Raw genomic sequence first — 17,108 nt, forward strand, 5'->3', positions numbered from 1 at the left:
TTTGATGGATGGATGATGACTTCTATTTCGTTTAAGTTTTATTTATATAAATCACAACAGTCGCCTTAAGGGGCCGTGATTCTGGTGAGACAATAATGATACAAAACCCAGAAAGTGAATGGTTTTACAGGTGGTGACCACAGACTGTTGCTCTCTCCTTATGCCTCCTCACTGATTTTTCTGAAGCTTGCCTACTAAATAAGCTTCTGGCCTTATCACAGACTGGTAGTGTGACCTCTGTGTGATGTCTTCTTGGGCTGTCTAAATGGGTGAACTGGAGCAGCATTTTATAGTAACAGCTCCTTTATTTAGTGTTTGCATTGATGACAAAGGATAACAAACTGGGATTGTTAATTCTTGTGGTGATGCAGTGTGAGGTCTCTATGTTAATCCTCTGTTACTCTGATGATTACCCACAATACTTTCCCCTTACTATGTGTAACACATTTTATCATTTGCATTCTGCTGTATACATTGGCAGTGTGATCATATAGTGATTTCGGTTTGTGCCAACAAAATAAAAAAGACTGAGACAACCAGTGTCTTAAATTACCAAATTTGTAGATAATACTATGTATGTATGCTCTAAACCGTGGTACACAGTCACATGCCTGCATTTATGATGAAGGATAACAAAGTGGGATGGTTACAAACCGTACGAGGTCTGTGTGAAAAGATGGCATCACATCAGAGTTAGCTAGCTATACTCCAGATAGTTTTTACTGGTAACGATTTGACTCAACAAAAGCATAACAGAAATAATCCACACCAGATGATAATAAACCAAAAATCCCAAGTTCAGATTCTATTTGTATTTCTTTTAAGTGCCATATATTTTTGTCCACAACATTCACAGATGTGTTACCTCTATGTCAGAGGTGTCAAAGTCATTTTAAGATAAGATAAGATAAGATAACCTTTATTAGTCCCACACGTGGGAAATTTGTTTTGTCACAGCAGGAAGTGGACAGTGCAAAAGTTATGAGGCAAAAATTAGAATACAATAAGAATAAATACAGTACACAACTGTACAGAATAGAATAAAATAAAATACTATATACAGTAGAATAAAATAAAATAAATATACAATAAGATAAAAATAGAATACAAATACTATATACAACTGAGTAAAAATACAACGATGACAGAAATTTTTACACCTTAAGTGGGTCCAGTGAAACTCCCCTTTCTGTCAGTGTAAAGAAGTTAAATATATAACTGTTTTTCTACATGATAAATGAAAAGCTGTTGCAGCAAAGAAAGAAATCTGTCAGCACAACTCTTTAGACTGAAATTGTAAGAAATAAATGTCTCCACTTACAGAAAAAGTTCTGGTAGCTCATTACCCAGATGGTCCAGAGGGATGCATTCCTTAAGCTTAGTGTAAAGCAGTGGTTCACAAACGGGCTAAATATTTTTCTTTTCAGTGACTGGTGTGAACCTGCTTGTTGCTGCAGATCTTCTCAAACATGGGTAACAGTTAAGACTGCTACTCCGAGTTCATATTCAATGCCCAGCTTTGATCTGTATTTTGTCTTGATTGAAGCCACAGCATAAAGCCTACCTCACATAAGTAGGATGTTGCAAAAGGAAGATGTATGGTCAAAGAGGGTAATCTTTCTCCACTCCAATCCAAAATGCAGCCAGTGTCTTTGACTTAAACGGCATCCTCTTTGTTGAATCAGAGGTGAGATAAATGAACTGTTCCTCCTCAGATGTGTTGAAGCCAGCAAGTGGTGTTGCACTGAAGGGGTCACGGATCCAGTCATCCTTTTTTTAAAATCCGGCACCAGAAAATATCTCAAGAAATGTTTCTGAAGGGCAGACATGTGTTCTTTCATGCATGAGATCACTGTGTTCTGCAGCTTGTTGTTGTCAATGAATGATTTCAAATTCAAATGAGTCCACATTTCCTCATTTCCCAGCCATAGCTTGCTAGTCTAGTCTGCAGATCCCCACAAAGTCCTCCTGTTTGTTACTCTCAGTGCCTTCATCCATCTGTAGAGCAAAGCGGCTGTCACACACCTTAAGCTGCTCCTCTGTGTCCTTTCAGATATCATAAATAGCCTGTAGTTTGCTGGCTGTTGTGTCATCAGTCATAGTTGAAACCATATCCATAGCACAGCGAAGTATTTATTACTCCTCAATAGTGTGTGGTAGAGCTGGGCGATATGAGATTTTTTCATATCACGATATGTTTTTTTCATTTCAGGCGATAACGATATCTATCACGATATAAGCCAAATAACTATATTTGTAAGATTTAAATGTGCCGTTGCTCACAAGTAAAATGTGAAATAATCAGCAGCTTGTTTTTATTTAAATATTTATTTCCCATAATAAGTTCAACAGGGTAGATGTACTTAAGGAACATGAGACTTTTTCAAATAAATAAAGGCAAATATTGCAAACTACACAAAAGGCAGCCGCTAAAGCGTTTAAGTTTCAAAATAGAACAAACGAAACAGACTAAATTGTCAATTCCACTTAGAAACAAAATATTAATTCTAAAAATAAATCTTAGTTTGTTTTACAGAAGAACAGACAAAACTAACTTTTGTCAATATCAAATAAACTGAGAACTAAAAGGAAATTCTCAATCTCTCCTTGTTGTATAGCTTAGCTTTTCAAACAGTTTTAACAGTTACTTTAGTCTGACAAAAGCCGAATGACGAATTAGCGCTTCCAGTCAGAGACTGAGGCTACGTCCACACGTACACGGGTATTTTTGAAAACGGAGATTTTCCGTTTTCGTTTTAAAAAATAATCCCGTCCACACATAAAGGCAGAAATGAAGGAAAACGCTGCTATGAACATGCCAAAGCAGCAGGTGGCGCTAGATTCCTAACCGTGCAGAAATGTTGGCCAATCAGAAGTCTAGAAGCCTCGGTGGGAAAAAGTAAACAAAGCTGGGGCATAGAAGCAGAACCGAGTCGTATGTGTGGACGGACAGTAACTGTGTGTATATGTAAGCATTTAAACACTGCAGAGAGTACAATTAACAGTAACAGTATTGTAGAAATTCATTTCACCGAAACAATAACGTGGCGCACAGTGTCACGCATGCACCAGTTTATTGTATTTCCAGACTTGCTTTCGGCACAATTTACAGTGCACGCTACTCTAATTTTTGTCAGACTTGAAATAGCCGAAATACCTTCACACTACGGAACTTCTATGGCTCTTCAGTTCGACAATCTCTCCGGCATTGTGTGGTTTTTTTTACACTGTGCCACTTGGTAGGCAACTTTGTTGAAGCTGAGCTGAGGATTGTCCGGAACAGAAAATAATAGTAAATAGACACTGTTGAGCACGACAATTCACAAGTTTTTGTCTGAAAAAGACAACTGACTTGTCTTTGTGCTCTAGATGTTTTGTCTCCAAGTGGGATCTTCGCTTGTTAGGCTTTAAACTGTCTCAAGGTAGCAGTTTTAAGACAGACAACACACTGCAGCCTCTCCTCATTACCCACCATTGTACAGGTGTACTCAAAGGCTTCTCCTCTTTGGTTTGGAAGCATATTTGGCAATGCATCATCTTCTGCTTTGCGTTTGTGTGGGAGCCCTGTCAAAAACCTGTCTATTATGCTAGCAGTGTCCAAGCATTCTTTTTTTTTTCTGCTAATACATGCAGGCAGGGATAGCTCAGTAGGTAGAGTGGCGGCCCCATGATCGGAAGGTCGGGGGTTCGATTCCCCTGAACAGCTACCCTGAGGTACCCCTGAGCAAGGTACCGTCCCCACACACTGCTCCCCGGGCGCCCAATGGCTGCCCACTGCTTCACTAAGTGAATGGGTTAAATGCAGAGAGGGATTTTCCCCACGGGGACCAATAAAGTACACCTTCTTCTTCTTCTTATCTCTGTCCTGTCTGGGCTTTTAACAGAACTGTCATTATTGTATCACACTTCAGTAGCGTCATCATAGGTCATCTTTTTAGTCGTTCTCTTTCTGCCCTATCTGGTGATACATGTAGACCGTCTTGGTTAGAGTAGTGTCAATCAGTCTCTGGACCAATTTTCTCATTTAGGGAATGAAGCAGCATCTGCAGACAGTCAACAAGGCCACTGTACTGCAACTGCAGGTTGCTTATCCCGAATGCTCGGCCCATTCATCAGCAAGGGTGGTGAGCTACTCTAATGCTCGAATCACAGTGTCATCAGGTGGCGTGTTGTTAGGGATAAACGTGCAACAACTAGCCTTGAACATCCTGCATACCCTGCCCTTCTCTGCCTGCCAGGGCGAAGGACACTGTCTCAGCTGAACTCTGGACACATACACACACACGCACACAGACATATATATACACATGCAGATATACACTCATCCCCCCTCCCCCTCCAAACGCCTTCGACGCTTATTCCCTTCCGATGCTGACGGTGGATCAAGAAGACCAGCACATATGCTGCAGGCCCGGATGCACTGTCTACACTGGCTGTCTCTCACCCTTTACCCACCCCTGTTGCTTGTCATGTGTTCTTTGGTGTATTAAGAGTTTTTTCATGTGCTATGTGCAGAGATGTTTTTTTTTCTGTTCTCAAACTGATCTCCCTGTTGGAGCTCAGTCTGGGGGGAGTTATTTTTTTTCTCCTTATCTTTTCTCATGTTGTGCATTTTCCATTGTTATACCTCTCTGACCTGTCTTCCCCATGTGATGTTTTCATGCAATGTATGTATGGTCGGAGGGTAAGATGGTGCCGCCACTGCGTGCAATTGGTCGGCAGCCTTAACATGAAATTTCCCACTCGTGGGACTAATAAAGGTATCTTATCTTATCTTATCTTATCTTATCTTATCTAAAGCCATTCTGTTCTGCCAAATCATCAGAGAAGTTGCATTTAGTTGTTCACAGAGCCCCTTCACTGCATCCCCAGTGTAATTCAGAAATCTCTACTGATTGTAATAACAAAAATTAATCCGATATACACGCATTTTTTTTAAATTGTCCAGATAAAGACTGACTCAGAACCCCCGCAGGTATTTGATTTCTAGCTTTAAACTCGTCGGGCGTTCCACGGGGAGTGCCCGAGGAGGTCAGGTGCTGAAAGCCGACACAATTTACATGTTTTTGAGATGAGACTAGGCTGAAAGCCATGGCAGACTTTCTTATGATATATATGGGTATGTGCCATCCTGGAGGAGCTGGACTACCTTTGCAACCTGAATGACTTGCAGTTGCTGTCTTATACTACCAGTAGTGTTAAGGAGACTAACAAAAAGAAAAACTGACTGGAAAATCACTGAAGAAGGATGAGGAGGTCTTTGGCCAGCACCTGCAAAACCATTCTCCTTTCGGTTGTTGTCTTGTTGCCTCACCAGTGCACCTGCTGTCTCTTTGATTTGTACCAAAGAAAGAAAAATGGATTCAGAATGGTTTATTCTTCCTAACTAGACAGATTGAGTTTAACTGACCGGGTGTTATACTGTGATAAGCAAGTGATTTTTGAATAGTGTAGATGTCATATATGTCTGTTAATCATTTAATAACTTTCTTTCTCTGTCACAGTTGTCCAGTGGGAACCCTGTATATGAGAACTTTTACAGGCAGGTAAGATGATGACACAAAACATAAAACTTTTAAGCTTCAACCTATTTTGTGTAAAAGAATATAAAAGATGGTACAAGAGAGAGATGCCTATGGAATGTAACACTGCACTGATGATTTGTTTTAAGGTGGATCCTGGGAATACAGGGAGAGTAGGACCAACAGAAGCTGCTCTTTTCTTAAAAAAGTCTGGACTCCCTGACCTTACTTTGGGAAAGGTAGGTAGCCAAAGTTACACATCACATAACAGCTGGTTATGGCTCTTAGATTTTTACCAGTCGACACACTCACACAGCTGTGCATCTGTTATCAAAATGATGGTTGAGTTTGTAGATAGGTTTAAGTTCTCGGGTAGAGTAGAAAAGTGCGTTATGAGAACCAGTGTATTTACCATTTGTGGTTGAACCCACAAGAACCTAAAATAAGGGGAAAATGTAACCATTTACTAAGGGCAGCTTCATTTGGCAGTATTTTAATCTAGAAAGTAAAAATATAGTTCTGTGTAGGCTTTGTCATGTGTGTGCACACAAACAGACACAAATCTTCAACAACAGAGGAGGAACAAAGTCACTGACATCTGTCAGTCTGGAAAGAGTTACAAAGCTAATTCTTTGGCAGTCCAGGGAACCAAAATGAGCGCCATTATCCACAAAATGGGAAAACTTGGAACTAGAGATTATAATTGATATAAATTTAGTGATTCCAATTCCATTATCAGTTCGATTCCTGGTCGATTCTCATTTTGTTTTCATCGGCTCCGCTTTGAGAGTCACCATCATCTCTGAGCAGCAAAGACAATATTTGTGCAAATTGATTGCACGTTGTGTGGTCAAATGTTTGCACATGTTAGAGGTTGTGACCATTGCTGGGGTCGTTGCTCACAAAAAGTAATGTGTTACTCTTACTTGTTACTGTTACTGCAGGACAGCTCAGTTTGAAACAGGCTGGACCTACTCTCAGTCTCTATTCTATCAGTGATACACAGTTTTCTCTGTGATAAGAAGGCTTGTCAGAATTGGAAGCAGTTAAAATGCAGAGAAATATTAAGATGAGATTCTGCAACCAGTTGCAGTCCTATATCGTCACATTCTGGGACCATACTATGTCCTGCAAGATGCCACCGCTGACCCCAGTAGAGCGGGGTTTATCAGACACTAACATTAGAATTTGAGAGTGGAGAGGGGGGAATGGCCCGCTGCAGTCCTGACCTCAGGCCCATTGAACAGTTGTGGTATCAGGACGTGCTGTTTGTGCCAGAGTGAACAACACAGCTACACTGGCTGACTTGCAACAGTATTGTTTGACCAAGCAGGCGACCACCATGAAGACTGGGTGAGTGTTGTGGCTGTGTTTGGTTCTTCCACATGCTATTGAGCCTCCTGTTTTTTCTGGGCACAGCTCACATACTCAGCTAAACCACAGTAACGTAAGACTAATGGTTGATAATGTTATTTTTCCATTTCATCTTTTCATTTGTTTATTTAACCTTTAATCATGTACTTGTGCGTTGTGTTTCAGATCTGGGATTTGGCTGATCCTGATGGCAAAGGCTACTTGGACAAACAGGTGAGGTAGAGTTTTAGAGATGATTGTAAATAAACAAAAGCAAACATATACAGATTGATCTACATCACACTGTCCAAAGAAACAGTAATAAAAATGTACTTTTGAGAGCATGGAGGAGAATATGTTTAATTCTCTTAGACATACTGTTGTTCTAATTAATAAAAGCAATTGGTAGAAGTCTTTTTAATACTACATGTGAAGGACACAATGGGAAGCACTTTGTTTTCTTACTCAGGGGTTTTATGTGGCTCTACGACTGGTTGCCTGTGCTCAGAACAGTCTGGAAGTCAGCTTGTCCAGTCTCAGCCTAACAGTCCCTCCTCCGAAGTTTGTGAGTGTATTCCTCATTCGAGCAAAAACTGTCATATTTTGTATACAGAAACTACAGCTTACTAGAATTATAATTCTTTTGCTCATATTCATTTTGTAGATGAACAGACTCTGTCATACTCATTTCAATTCATTATATTATTAAACCTTTTCTTGAAAGTTGGAAAATGATCACTGTAACGTGTGATTGCAGAAGGACACCAGCAGCCCATCTCTAAGCAGCACAGCCTCTGTTCCTGCTGAATCGCACTGGGCTGTCAGGGTGTGTACAAATACACACACACACACACACACACACACTGACGCAGACTTTGAGATGTTGAAGTAAAGCAATAATTACAGAATGGCCTTGAGAGATTGAAAAGAAGGCAACTCAATGTCTTTAGTTTTATGAAGATGTTTTGCCTCTCATCCAAGAGGTTTCTTTGTTTGTAAAATCCCAGGTAATAAACCCCTACTGGGGGCTGCCCCCTTTGAAGGTGGTCCCGAGGGTCTTTAACTGACTATTGATCATTTGAGTCCTGACAAAGAGGGTGTGAAAAATAGTGTGGGTTATTCCTGTCACCAGAGCCTCACTCCAGCATCGCCTTAATGTGGTCAAAATTTGTTTTCTCAAACTGGCTGATGAAGGTTTGACAGATGTTTTTATCCAGGCTTTGGATTTCTACAAGCACGTGTGTCGACTGTATTCAAAAAGTCATGTTTATAGTGTAATGTCTATACTGATTTTCATAAATAAAATATCTCAATAAATAAAATAAAAAATAACACTGAAACTAATAAAAACTAAACGTTTTAAAAAATTGAAAATAGAACTGAAACAAGAAACTCTGGCAACTAACTAAAATTAAACTGAATTGAAAACAAAGACCTGTATTCTTTGCTCTCATTGGTAGTTACTTCAGTCACATGCCTGAAAATTTAGAAAAGTTTATCTCAGGTCCCGCCCACTTCCTGTTGCTGCGGCCTGTAATTGTTTGACGCTGCTGAATGACATTCACTTTTTACGGTAGGTGGTTGCCACATCGTTGTGGATCCCTTACAGTGTGTACATAGCTTAACTTTCTTTTTGATGTAAACTTCATCCATTATCTTTCATTTATGTGTAGAGTGATTTGTCAGAGTTATAGAATCACACATATACCTGCTTAATTACAGAATGCACAATTTTTTTGCACGAAAACTTAACAACGTTGTAATATTCAGATACTTTGCTTTTACACAAATGAAAAACCTGTTTGTGCTCTTGCTTTGGCAGCACTCAGAGTTTGTGCATCACATGGCATACATTGTGTTAACTTTGCTTATGAGTTATGACTTCTTTTTTAAATTTAGCACAAGCTATGTTTAGCTTATGTATAATTTAAGAAACCCCCTCTGTGCAAAGCCTCAAATTGTAGCAGATGATTGCCATCATATCTCCAAGCTCCAAAAATTGTATTTGGGAAAGCAACGTTTGTCTTTATGGTATGAATAAACACAAGATGTTTAAGCTTTTGAAATAAATAGTGTGTCTTTTGCTTTGTAGCCAGAGGAGAAGAATAAATTTGATGGGATTTTTGAAAGTCTGGTTCCAGTCAACGGCCTGCTGTCAGGAGAGAAAGTCCGCCCAGTCTTAATCAACTCCAAGCTACCTCTGGATGTCCTTGGGAAGGTATTTAGTCCAATTAGGATTTTTGTTTTGGACTTAAGAAGAAGCCCAAGGATGCGTAAACATGGCGTTTTGGTTTGTGTTGAAGCTTTAAAATACTGAAGGCAGAATGTAATGGGTTTTCTTTCAGAAACATTCAGTTATATGAATGTAAACGGTAAATGCACTGGGTCTTAAGTAGCACTTTTCTACTTTACCTGTGCACTCAAAGCTTCACACCCACTCATACAAGTACTGTTTTTTCTAAGTAAGTGCTTTCTATCTAACATTCATGCATCGGAGAGCCACTTGTATTATTTGGCATGCAGACTGGGAGCAGCCAAGAACCAAACCACCAACCTTCTGATTAGTAGTTGACCTGCTCTATCTCCCAAGTGACAGGCACCCGATAATGTCATGAACTGTTAGAAAATAGTATTTTTTCTGAAGAAATTGAATGTATTGTACTTTAGTTACCTTTTCATTTATCATTGGTCATCTCACTAATCGTGTTTATTTCTTACTGTTAGGTTTGGGACCTGAGTGACATAGACAAGGATGGCCATCTAGACAAAGATGAGTTTGCAGTGGTGAGTGATACTCATCTGATTAACATTGATATGCAAAAGTTTGACCGACAATATCTGTTTCTTTGAAACGTTATGTGAATATAACAAATACTTATCTCCGCAATGGTTAAAATTAACGCTCAAACTGTATTACAAATATCTTGAGAAAGAATACAGTACTTTTTAACCTTTTCAGCTGAAAAAGTAGTTTTTAAACTTTTTTGCACATTTATCACATTTAAATATTAGACAATGATAACCCAAGTAAATACAAAATGATAAGAAGAGAAGGGTAAGAGATCACTGCTTCTCTAGTTTCAAGTAATGTGAATGACTGGTTAACAGGAATTCTGGAGATCAAGTTCATGACTGGCAAGAGAGAACTGTTTGTAGGGTTGCTTGAAAGAAAACTCAAACCCCATGTTTGACTGTAGGGATCGTGCACATATGATGAACACAAATAATTTAGTTTTAGGAAAGAAGAGAACAGAATTTTGACTCAAGGTACAAAAAGCTCTCGTGCTGTGTGACTGTCTCTAGCTGGAAATAACTGTGCGTGCCTACAAGCCAGTGTTTCAACATATGGAAAAAATGGTCATGTCTCAGCTTTAATAACAAGATAAATGAATTATGAGTATAAGTAGAGAAAGAACTGATTGTTTTTTCATTATTACCCAATAGACAAAAGATTTAATGTGAATCAGGTGAACAAGAATTGAGTATTGCCACTGATGAAGTCAATCAAGCACCTTGAGGTGACTGTTGCTGTTTGTTGTATAGATAAAATTGAATTAATTCTGAGGTGGCAGCGCAAGTTAGGAGCAATCTAGTGAGGCTTTCATGTTTGGACTTTTGGCAAAATAACAGGTTTGGGACATAACTCATTTCATTCAGGAGTATGTGAACCAGTAAATATGTAGTATTAGCTTGATATTCTCTCCTAGGCCATGCACCTGGTGTACCGGGCCTTGGAAAAAGAGCCTGTTCCTGCACTCCTCCCCTCTGCTCTCATCCCTCCATCTAAGAGGAAGAAGAGTCTCAGCTCTGTGGCCAGCTCTTTACCTGGACTGCCTGCAAGCCCTCCTCCACCTAAAGATTCTCTACGTTCCACACCCTCCCACGGCAGCATGAACTCGCTCAACAGCACTGGCAGCCTGTCACCCAAACACACACTCAAGTCTGGACAGGTAATAAACATTCTAAAAAATTTAAGGGGACACCAAGTCATTCCCATGCTAGCCAAGAGAAATAATCTCTCCAATTACTCCTGGTTTAGTCCCAGGGCCTCATTTCTGTCACTTGTATTTCACTACCCATAGCCTGTGACCATAGGTGAGGAACGTAGTCTGACTGGTAAATCAGCAGCTTCACTTTTCTCTCATTATCACAACAGATCGGCTATGCTAAAATTGTTAATTCATATTTTCCACCATCATTGTGCACCAAGTAGCCTAGAATTACAAAGGATACTATTAAAAAGGATTTGAAAAGGGTCAAATCCTTGATTAGGAAAATGAATTCAAACAGGTAGAAACGTATACATTTGTTTGTTACCTGTTGAAGTTTTGGGGCCAGGATTCAGGTTCTTGGCCTGCTTAGCGTTAGCATGCTGTCTGTGCAGATACTTGCGAAGAGCCAAAGTTGTGTTGCCATAATGATGCAGCTGCTTTTGTTATTGATGGAGTTTATTCTTTACCATCCTGCTCTCGCCCTGAGACATCAAGTCTCAGTTGTTAACTTAAGTTGAACTTGAACAAGTCTTGATGTAAACAGTGAATCGTTTAGCAGAACGAATTTCAAATTAAATCTATTAAAACTCTCGGATAAGTTTGAGATTTGGTGACAGTCTGAGGACAACTTTACTAAAATTCTTGTGAATGCAGGTTGATGTGTTTAAGTAGACCCTTTAAAAAGTAACAGGCAGTTACTGTTTGGTCAAGTATACTGTCATAACAATGCAGGTAAGGCTACATTACTTTTTTCTTTCCTGAGCCATTATTTTATATTCTCATGCACTCAAACTGTGATGATTCCAGTCAAACTCCCTATAGAGACCTAAAGAGTTGGAGCTCTCTAAGTCTCTGTAGGTTCATTTCTCTGATGTGCAATGCTTATGTATGTATGTATGTATGCATGTATGTATTATGTAAAGTGATCTCCTGAAAAGAATGAGAACCATAGTTAATCATACATGCAAAAGTTGCAAGTCTAGGTAAATGATTTGCAGATAGTTTTAACAGGGTTGATTCAGAGTCAAAAATAAAAAAATGACATAGTGTGAGTCTTTGTCTCTTTCAGCATTCGGTGAACTGGGTGGTCCCTGTGTCAGAGCGTGGCCGCTATGACGATATCTTCCTGAAGACGGATGCTGACATGGATGGTTTTGTCAGTGGACAGGAAGTAAAGGAGATCTTCATGCAATCTGGACTTTCTCAGACTCTTCTTGCCCATATATGGTAGGAACTCAACCACAATTCTTCTCAGTTTTCTGCAGACACTAATATTCATCATTTCTATTAATTAGCAGTGCAATAATTGATACGTTTAAAAAAACAAAAACTGAATTTTATATTTAAAACGTCAATTGCAATTGGTGATGCAAAATGTTTGAAAATGTTGGCAGTCCATTATGAGAGATATAAATACAGTACTGTGAAAAATTGTTTTTTGCATATTTGTCTTGGTTGATTTAGATCATCAAATAAAATGTAATAACTAGAGTAAAGAAGAAATGCAGTTTTTAAATAATGACTATATTCATTCAGGTAAACAAGACCTACCGGAATCATACATTTTGGTTTACACACATTGCTGTGTTTTAAAAAAGCATTTGGGAAAATTCTGACAAATACTTTATAGATGAGCTATTGTCTTCATCTTTAAGGCCAGAGGTGGGACCAAGTCATTGTTTTGCAAGTCTCAAGTAAGTCTCAAGTCTTTAACCTCAAGTCTCAAGTCAAGTCTCAAGTAATGTCAGGCAAGTCAGAGTCGAGTCTCAAGTCACTGGTGTAAAAGTCCGAGTCAAGTCACAAGTCTGAAACTTTGAATTTCAAGTCCTTTCGAGTCTTTAAAAAAAAAAAAAAAAAAAGCATGTTGCAGTTATGCTAAATGTAAATATTAGACCATGTAATTTTAAAATCTGTGTTTTTCTCAACACATGACAAAATAGTGAACTTAGAAAATATACACAAATTGTAAAATTGTGTATATTGTGTATAAATTGTGCAATTTTACACCAAGAGGTGTAAAATTGCACCTCTTGGTAAATGCATTGAGGAAATCAATGACTGGTTGTGCCACAATTTTCTCCAGCTAAACAAAAACAAAACTGAGGTAATGGTCTTTGGCGCCAAAGAAAAACGATTACAGGTCACCAGAGAACTTCAATCTATACATCTAAAAACCACAAACCAGGCGAGAAATTTGGGTGTAGTGATGGATGCAGACCTAAACTTAGAAAAACACATTAAGACAATAACAAAGTCAGCTTACTATCACCTCAAGAATATATCAAGGATAAAAGATCTGATGTCTCAACAGGACCTGGAAAAACTAGTCCATGCATTCATCTTTAGTAGGCTTGATTACTGTAACAGCATCTTTACAGGTCTACCTAAAAAATCAGTCAGACAACTACAGCTCATTCAGAACTCTGCTGCTCGAGTCCTCACTAAGACCAAAAAAGTGGACCACATCAGTCCAGCTCTGAGGTCCTTACACTGGCTGCCTGTCCGTCAGAGGATAGACTTTAAAGTTCTGATGCTGGTCTATAAAGCTCTGAATGGTTTAGGACCAAAATACATCAATGACCTCCTGACCCAGTATGAACCTTCCAGATCCCTCAGGTCATCTGGATCCGGTCTTTTATCAGTTCCCAGAGTCAGAACCAGACACGGAGAAGCTGCATTCAGCTTTTATGCTCCTTATATCTGGAACAAACTCCCAGAAAGCCTCAGATCAGCTGAAACACTCAGTTTATTTAAATCCAGGTTGAAGACTCACCTGTTCTCAGCTGCATTTGAATAAAGCACCAAATCCACACTTTAAGCTTAAATTTCAAAACTTACATTTAACTACTGATTTTATCTACTGTTCTGATTTTATCTGTTTTGATTTTATATACTGTTTTGTTTGTTTGTTTGTTTGTTAATTAGTTAGTTAATTTGCTTGTTTTAATCAATTTTAAATCATGCTTTTTATTTGTTCTTGTTTCTAATGTCTCTGTAAAGCACTTTGAATCACCTTGTTGTTGAATTGTGCTATACAAATAAACTTGCCTTGCCTTGCCTCTTTAAAATGCAGCTCAATTAAACCTAGCTCCAAGAATAATTTTCACCGACGGTTCTGAGATAAGCTGCATGTTATTCTTGGATGCGGTTGTAGGACCGGCTTTAAAATCGCATGACAAAAATATCATACATATTAAAAAAAACTGCATCACCAACGTAGCCTGGACAACATTTGCTAGTTAGATGAAGTCAGCTATCTCATCGTAGCATATTTATATGCATATTTATAATCATACGGTTCTTGGAGTGAGCGCATACACTCATGAAGTTTAGTAACTTCAGGTCACTGTAACAAGCCCAGGTACAGTTTACCGCCGGATGGGTGCAGGACCTTGAAATGCACCGTGTAGAACGAAAGACTATCGTACATATCATAAGTTTACCAGTCTCACAAATTGTCGTCATAAATACACATTCCTTAACCGTTTATTAATAGGACCTTTGAGCTCAACGGTAATTAATTAGTAGTGGAAATAATTTCTGGTAGCATCACAGAAATGTAGCAGTGACAATAATATTGTATGCTGTAATCGTACTGGACAATTAGTGATACAAACCTGTTTTATCCTGTGAATAAAAGTATATGTTTTTGTCAGTGTACCATAATAACAGAAGCGAAACGCAATATTGTGTCAGGACAATTCACTATTTATGCACAATAAATAAAGGAGCATAGCGCGACAATTTCTGTTCAGCGCCAGACTTGCTTGTAACCTATATCACCAATTATGTTAAGAAAAATGACGCATTAACTACAACAGCAGACTGACCTTTGTGTAAATGCTTGGAGCAGACTAACCTGTGAGCTGGAGTGTTCTGGGACGTTATATTTGATCTTTGAATGGCTGCAATCCAGGCCACCCGTCGCGTCTTTGTTACTTCGGAAACATGGCTCGAACAATTTCTCTTCAACGACGTAATCCGATAACAACCGATCTCTTTACCCGTCGGCTTCCCGTGGCTGTCATGCGACCGGCTATTGCAGTTAATAATACAACAGCTTCTTGACATTTTTGTGTTTCTTTTTATCGCTGTGTGACTGATTTTAATTGAAAGCCTAGTACCGCTTGCCACGAGTTCCCAGAATCCTTTGCGGTTCTCCCCGTGAATCACGTCACATTTTCAATCTCTATATAATATGCATGTTAAATTTTATATTTGGGGTAAAATATCAAGTCTTTTCAAGTAAACCGGTTCAAGTCCAATTCAAGTCCCAAGTCATTGGTGTAAAAGTCCAAGTCAAGTCACAAGTCTTAGAACATTTTTTCAAGTCAAGTCTAAAGTCATAAAATTAATGACTCGAGTCTGACTCGAGTCCAAGTCATGTGACTCAAGTCCACACCTCTGTTTAAGGCCTTAGACTGAGGTAATCAGAGATATGGCAAACACCAGGGTAACGAGACACAGATTAAGCAAAGATAGAGGAAACGAAGAGTCAACAGATAAGGGGAACACAGGAGGCAGGAAAGATGAGATTTAGGGAATTAACTATAAACAGTTAGCGATAATAACAAATTACAAATGGTGGAGACATAACAAAAACTGAGAATAAAACAAAGAGGAGAAATATCCTAGGATAGAAAACTCAAAATTACCAAAACAAAGAACAAACTATTCAGAAACACACAATAATCATAAACAGAACTAAAAAAAAATCTAATCCAGAGTACTGGGTCATACACGCCAAACCATGATTAAAAAAAAACAAAACGCCAGAAAACTCTCTCATGTGCCTGAATTAAGATTAAAATAATTCTGCCAAGAAGAGCTGCCAAAATTCCTCCACAGCAGATTCCAGGACCAGAAAAAAGAGCTCTGCAGATATTGCCACTTATCACAAATCCTTGATTGAAGTTTTTGCTAACAAGAAGGACACATCCAGTTGTTAGTTTGCTGAGATATTACTGGGTGAAAATCATTATAGTACCATAGCTCTGCCCAAAAAATGTGCCAAACGTGACATTGAAAAATGAACTTGGAGCTGCTTTATTTTGTTTCTATTAGACTTGATATGGTTCATTTCCTTTGTATTTTTATTAGACCGAATCTTTGCAATATAAAAGCTGAGGTTAACTAAATGAACTGAATGTGTCTCTGTCGATTATGTTGTTTCTCGCAGGGCTTTAGCAGATACAAGACAGATAGGCAAGCTGACCAGGGAGCAGTTTGCCCTCTCCATGCATCTTATCCAGCAGAAAGTCAGTAAGGGCATTGATCCTCCACAATCCCTGACTGCTGATATGATTCCACCTTCTGAAAGAAGCACTCCACTACCAGTAAGTAGCATCATCAAAGCTGTTAAAGGTGTGCTAATGTCGACATATTCACATCCCCAGCTTGCATGATATAGTATTGGCTGTCACAGTGAGACCTATGTTGTACCTCACCTGTTTTAATTCACAATAAAACATAAAAACTAGTGCTGTCAGTGCACTATCGTTAAAATGACGTTAACGCCATAACCGCATTAACGCGGCAAATCCCCGTTAGTGAGTTAACGCGGATCGCCCCGTGCGTGGGGCTGCACGACGCTAACACGTTAACAAGATAATGCGTTAGCCCGTTAGCGTTTGTTGCTCCCATGCCAACTTTGTTGAGACATGCTGCTGCCATCAAATTCAAAGTGAGCTAATATTAACATTTTCTTAGTTTAAACATTAGACATGTTTTATGAGTATCTTTGTGAATAAAATGTAAGTTTATGAGTTTCAAGTTTGTTGAGTTTATTATTATATTATATACATTTTACAATGACCTGTAGCCTAAAGCCTAGTTGTTGTTTTTTTTAATCAAAATGTGCTTTTGTCATCACTGTTAAGCCATGATTATTTCTTCTCTGGTGGGACATAATGTAATCAAAGTCCCTCTTGTTTAAAAGGTTTTCAAAAGTTTCTGTTTTTACATGGAATAAAGCTACTTTGCTTGCTGTTTTACACCATCATCAGAGAAGTTTGCTGTTTATAAGTATTGCACACGCTGCATCCGCAAAGCCGGCAGCATTGTGGAAGACCCCACGCACCCCTCACACACTCACTCTTCACCCTGCTGCTTTCTTACAAGAGGTACCGGAGCATTTGGGCCCTCACTGCCAGACTGTTTCTTCCCCCAAGCTGTCAGACTCCTGAACACTCAGTGACTGGACTGACACACACACACACACATTTCACTGGTTGAAATGACA

At 38.9% G+C, this 17,108-nt stretch overlaps 1 protein-coding gene across 12 annotated transcripts in view; it reads left to right on the forward strand.

Annotated features, from left to right (window-relative positions):
- eps15l1a (epidermal growth factor receptor pathway substrate 15-like 1a) overlaps nucleotides 1-17,108 on the forward strand; it is a 51,671-nt gene that overhangs the window by 973 nt on the left and 33,590 nt on the right. For all 12 annotated transcript variants that reach the window (XM_026147968.1, XM_026147975.1, XM_026147974.1 and 9 more), the window contains exons 2-11: nucleotides 5,505-5,546; nucleotides 5,672-5,761; nucleotides 7,062-7,109; nucleotides 7,345-7,440; nucleotides 7,633-7,701; nucleotides 8,968-9,093; nucleotides 9,600-9,659; nucleotides 10,583-10,825; nucleotides 11,937-12,094; nucleotides 16,047-16,203. In XM_026147968.1, the coding sequence (XP_026003753.1) occupies nucleotides 5,505-5,546; nucleotides 5,672-5,761; nucleotides 7,062-7,109; nucleotides 7,345-7,440; nucleotides 7,633-7,701; nucleotides 8,968-9,093; nucleotides 9,600-9,659; nucleotides 10,583-10,825; nucleotides 11,937-12,094; nucleotides 16,047-16,203 (1,089 nt within the window). The remainder of the gene's footprint in view (nucleotides 1-5,504; nucleotides 5,547-5,671; nucleotides 5,762-7,061; nucleotides 7,110-7,344; nucleotides 7,441-7,632; nucleotides 7,702-8,967; nucleotides 9,094-9,599; nucleotides 9,660-10,582; nucleotides 10,826-11,936; nucleotides 12,095-16,046; nucleotides 16,204-17,108) is intronic.

Source organism: Astatotilapia calliptera, chromosome 17 (assembly GCF_900246225.1).
Source record: "Astatotilapia calliptera chromosome 17, fAstCal1.2, whole genome shotgun sequence".
NCBI lineage: Eukaryota > Metazoa > Chordata > Actinopteri > Cichliformes > Cichlidae > Astatotilapia > Astatotilapia calliptera.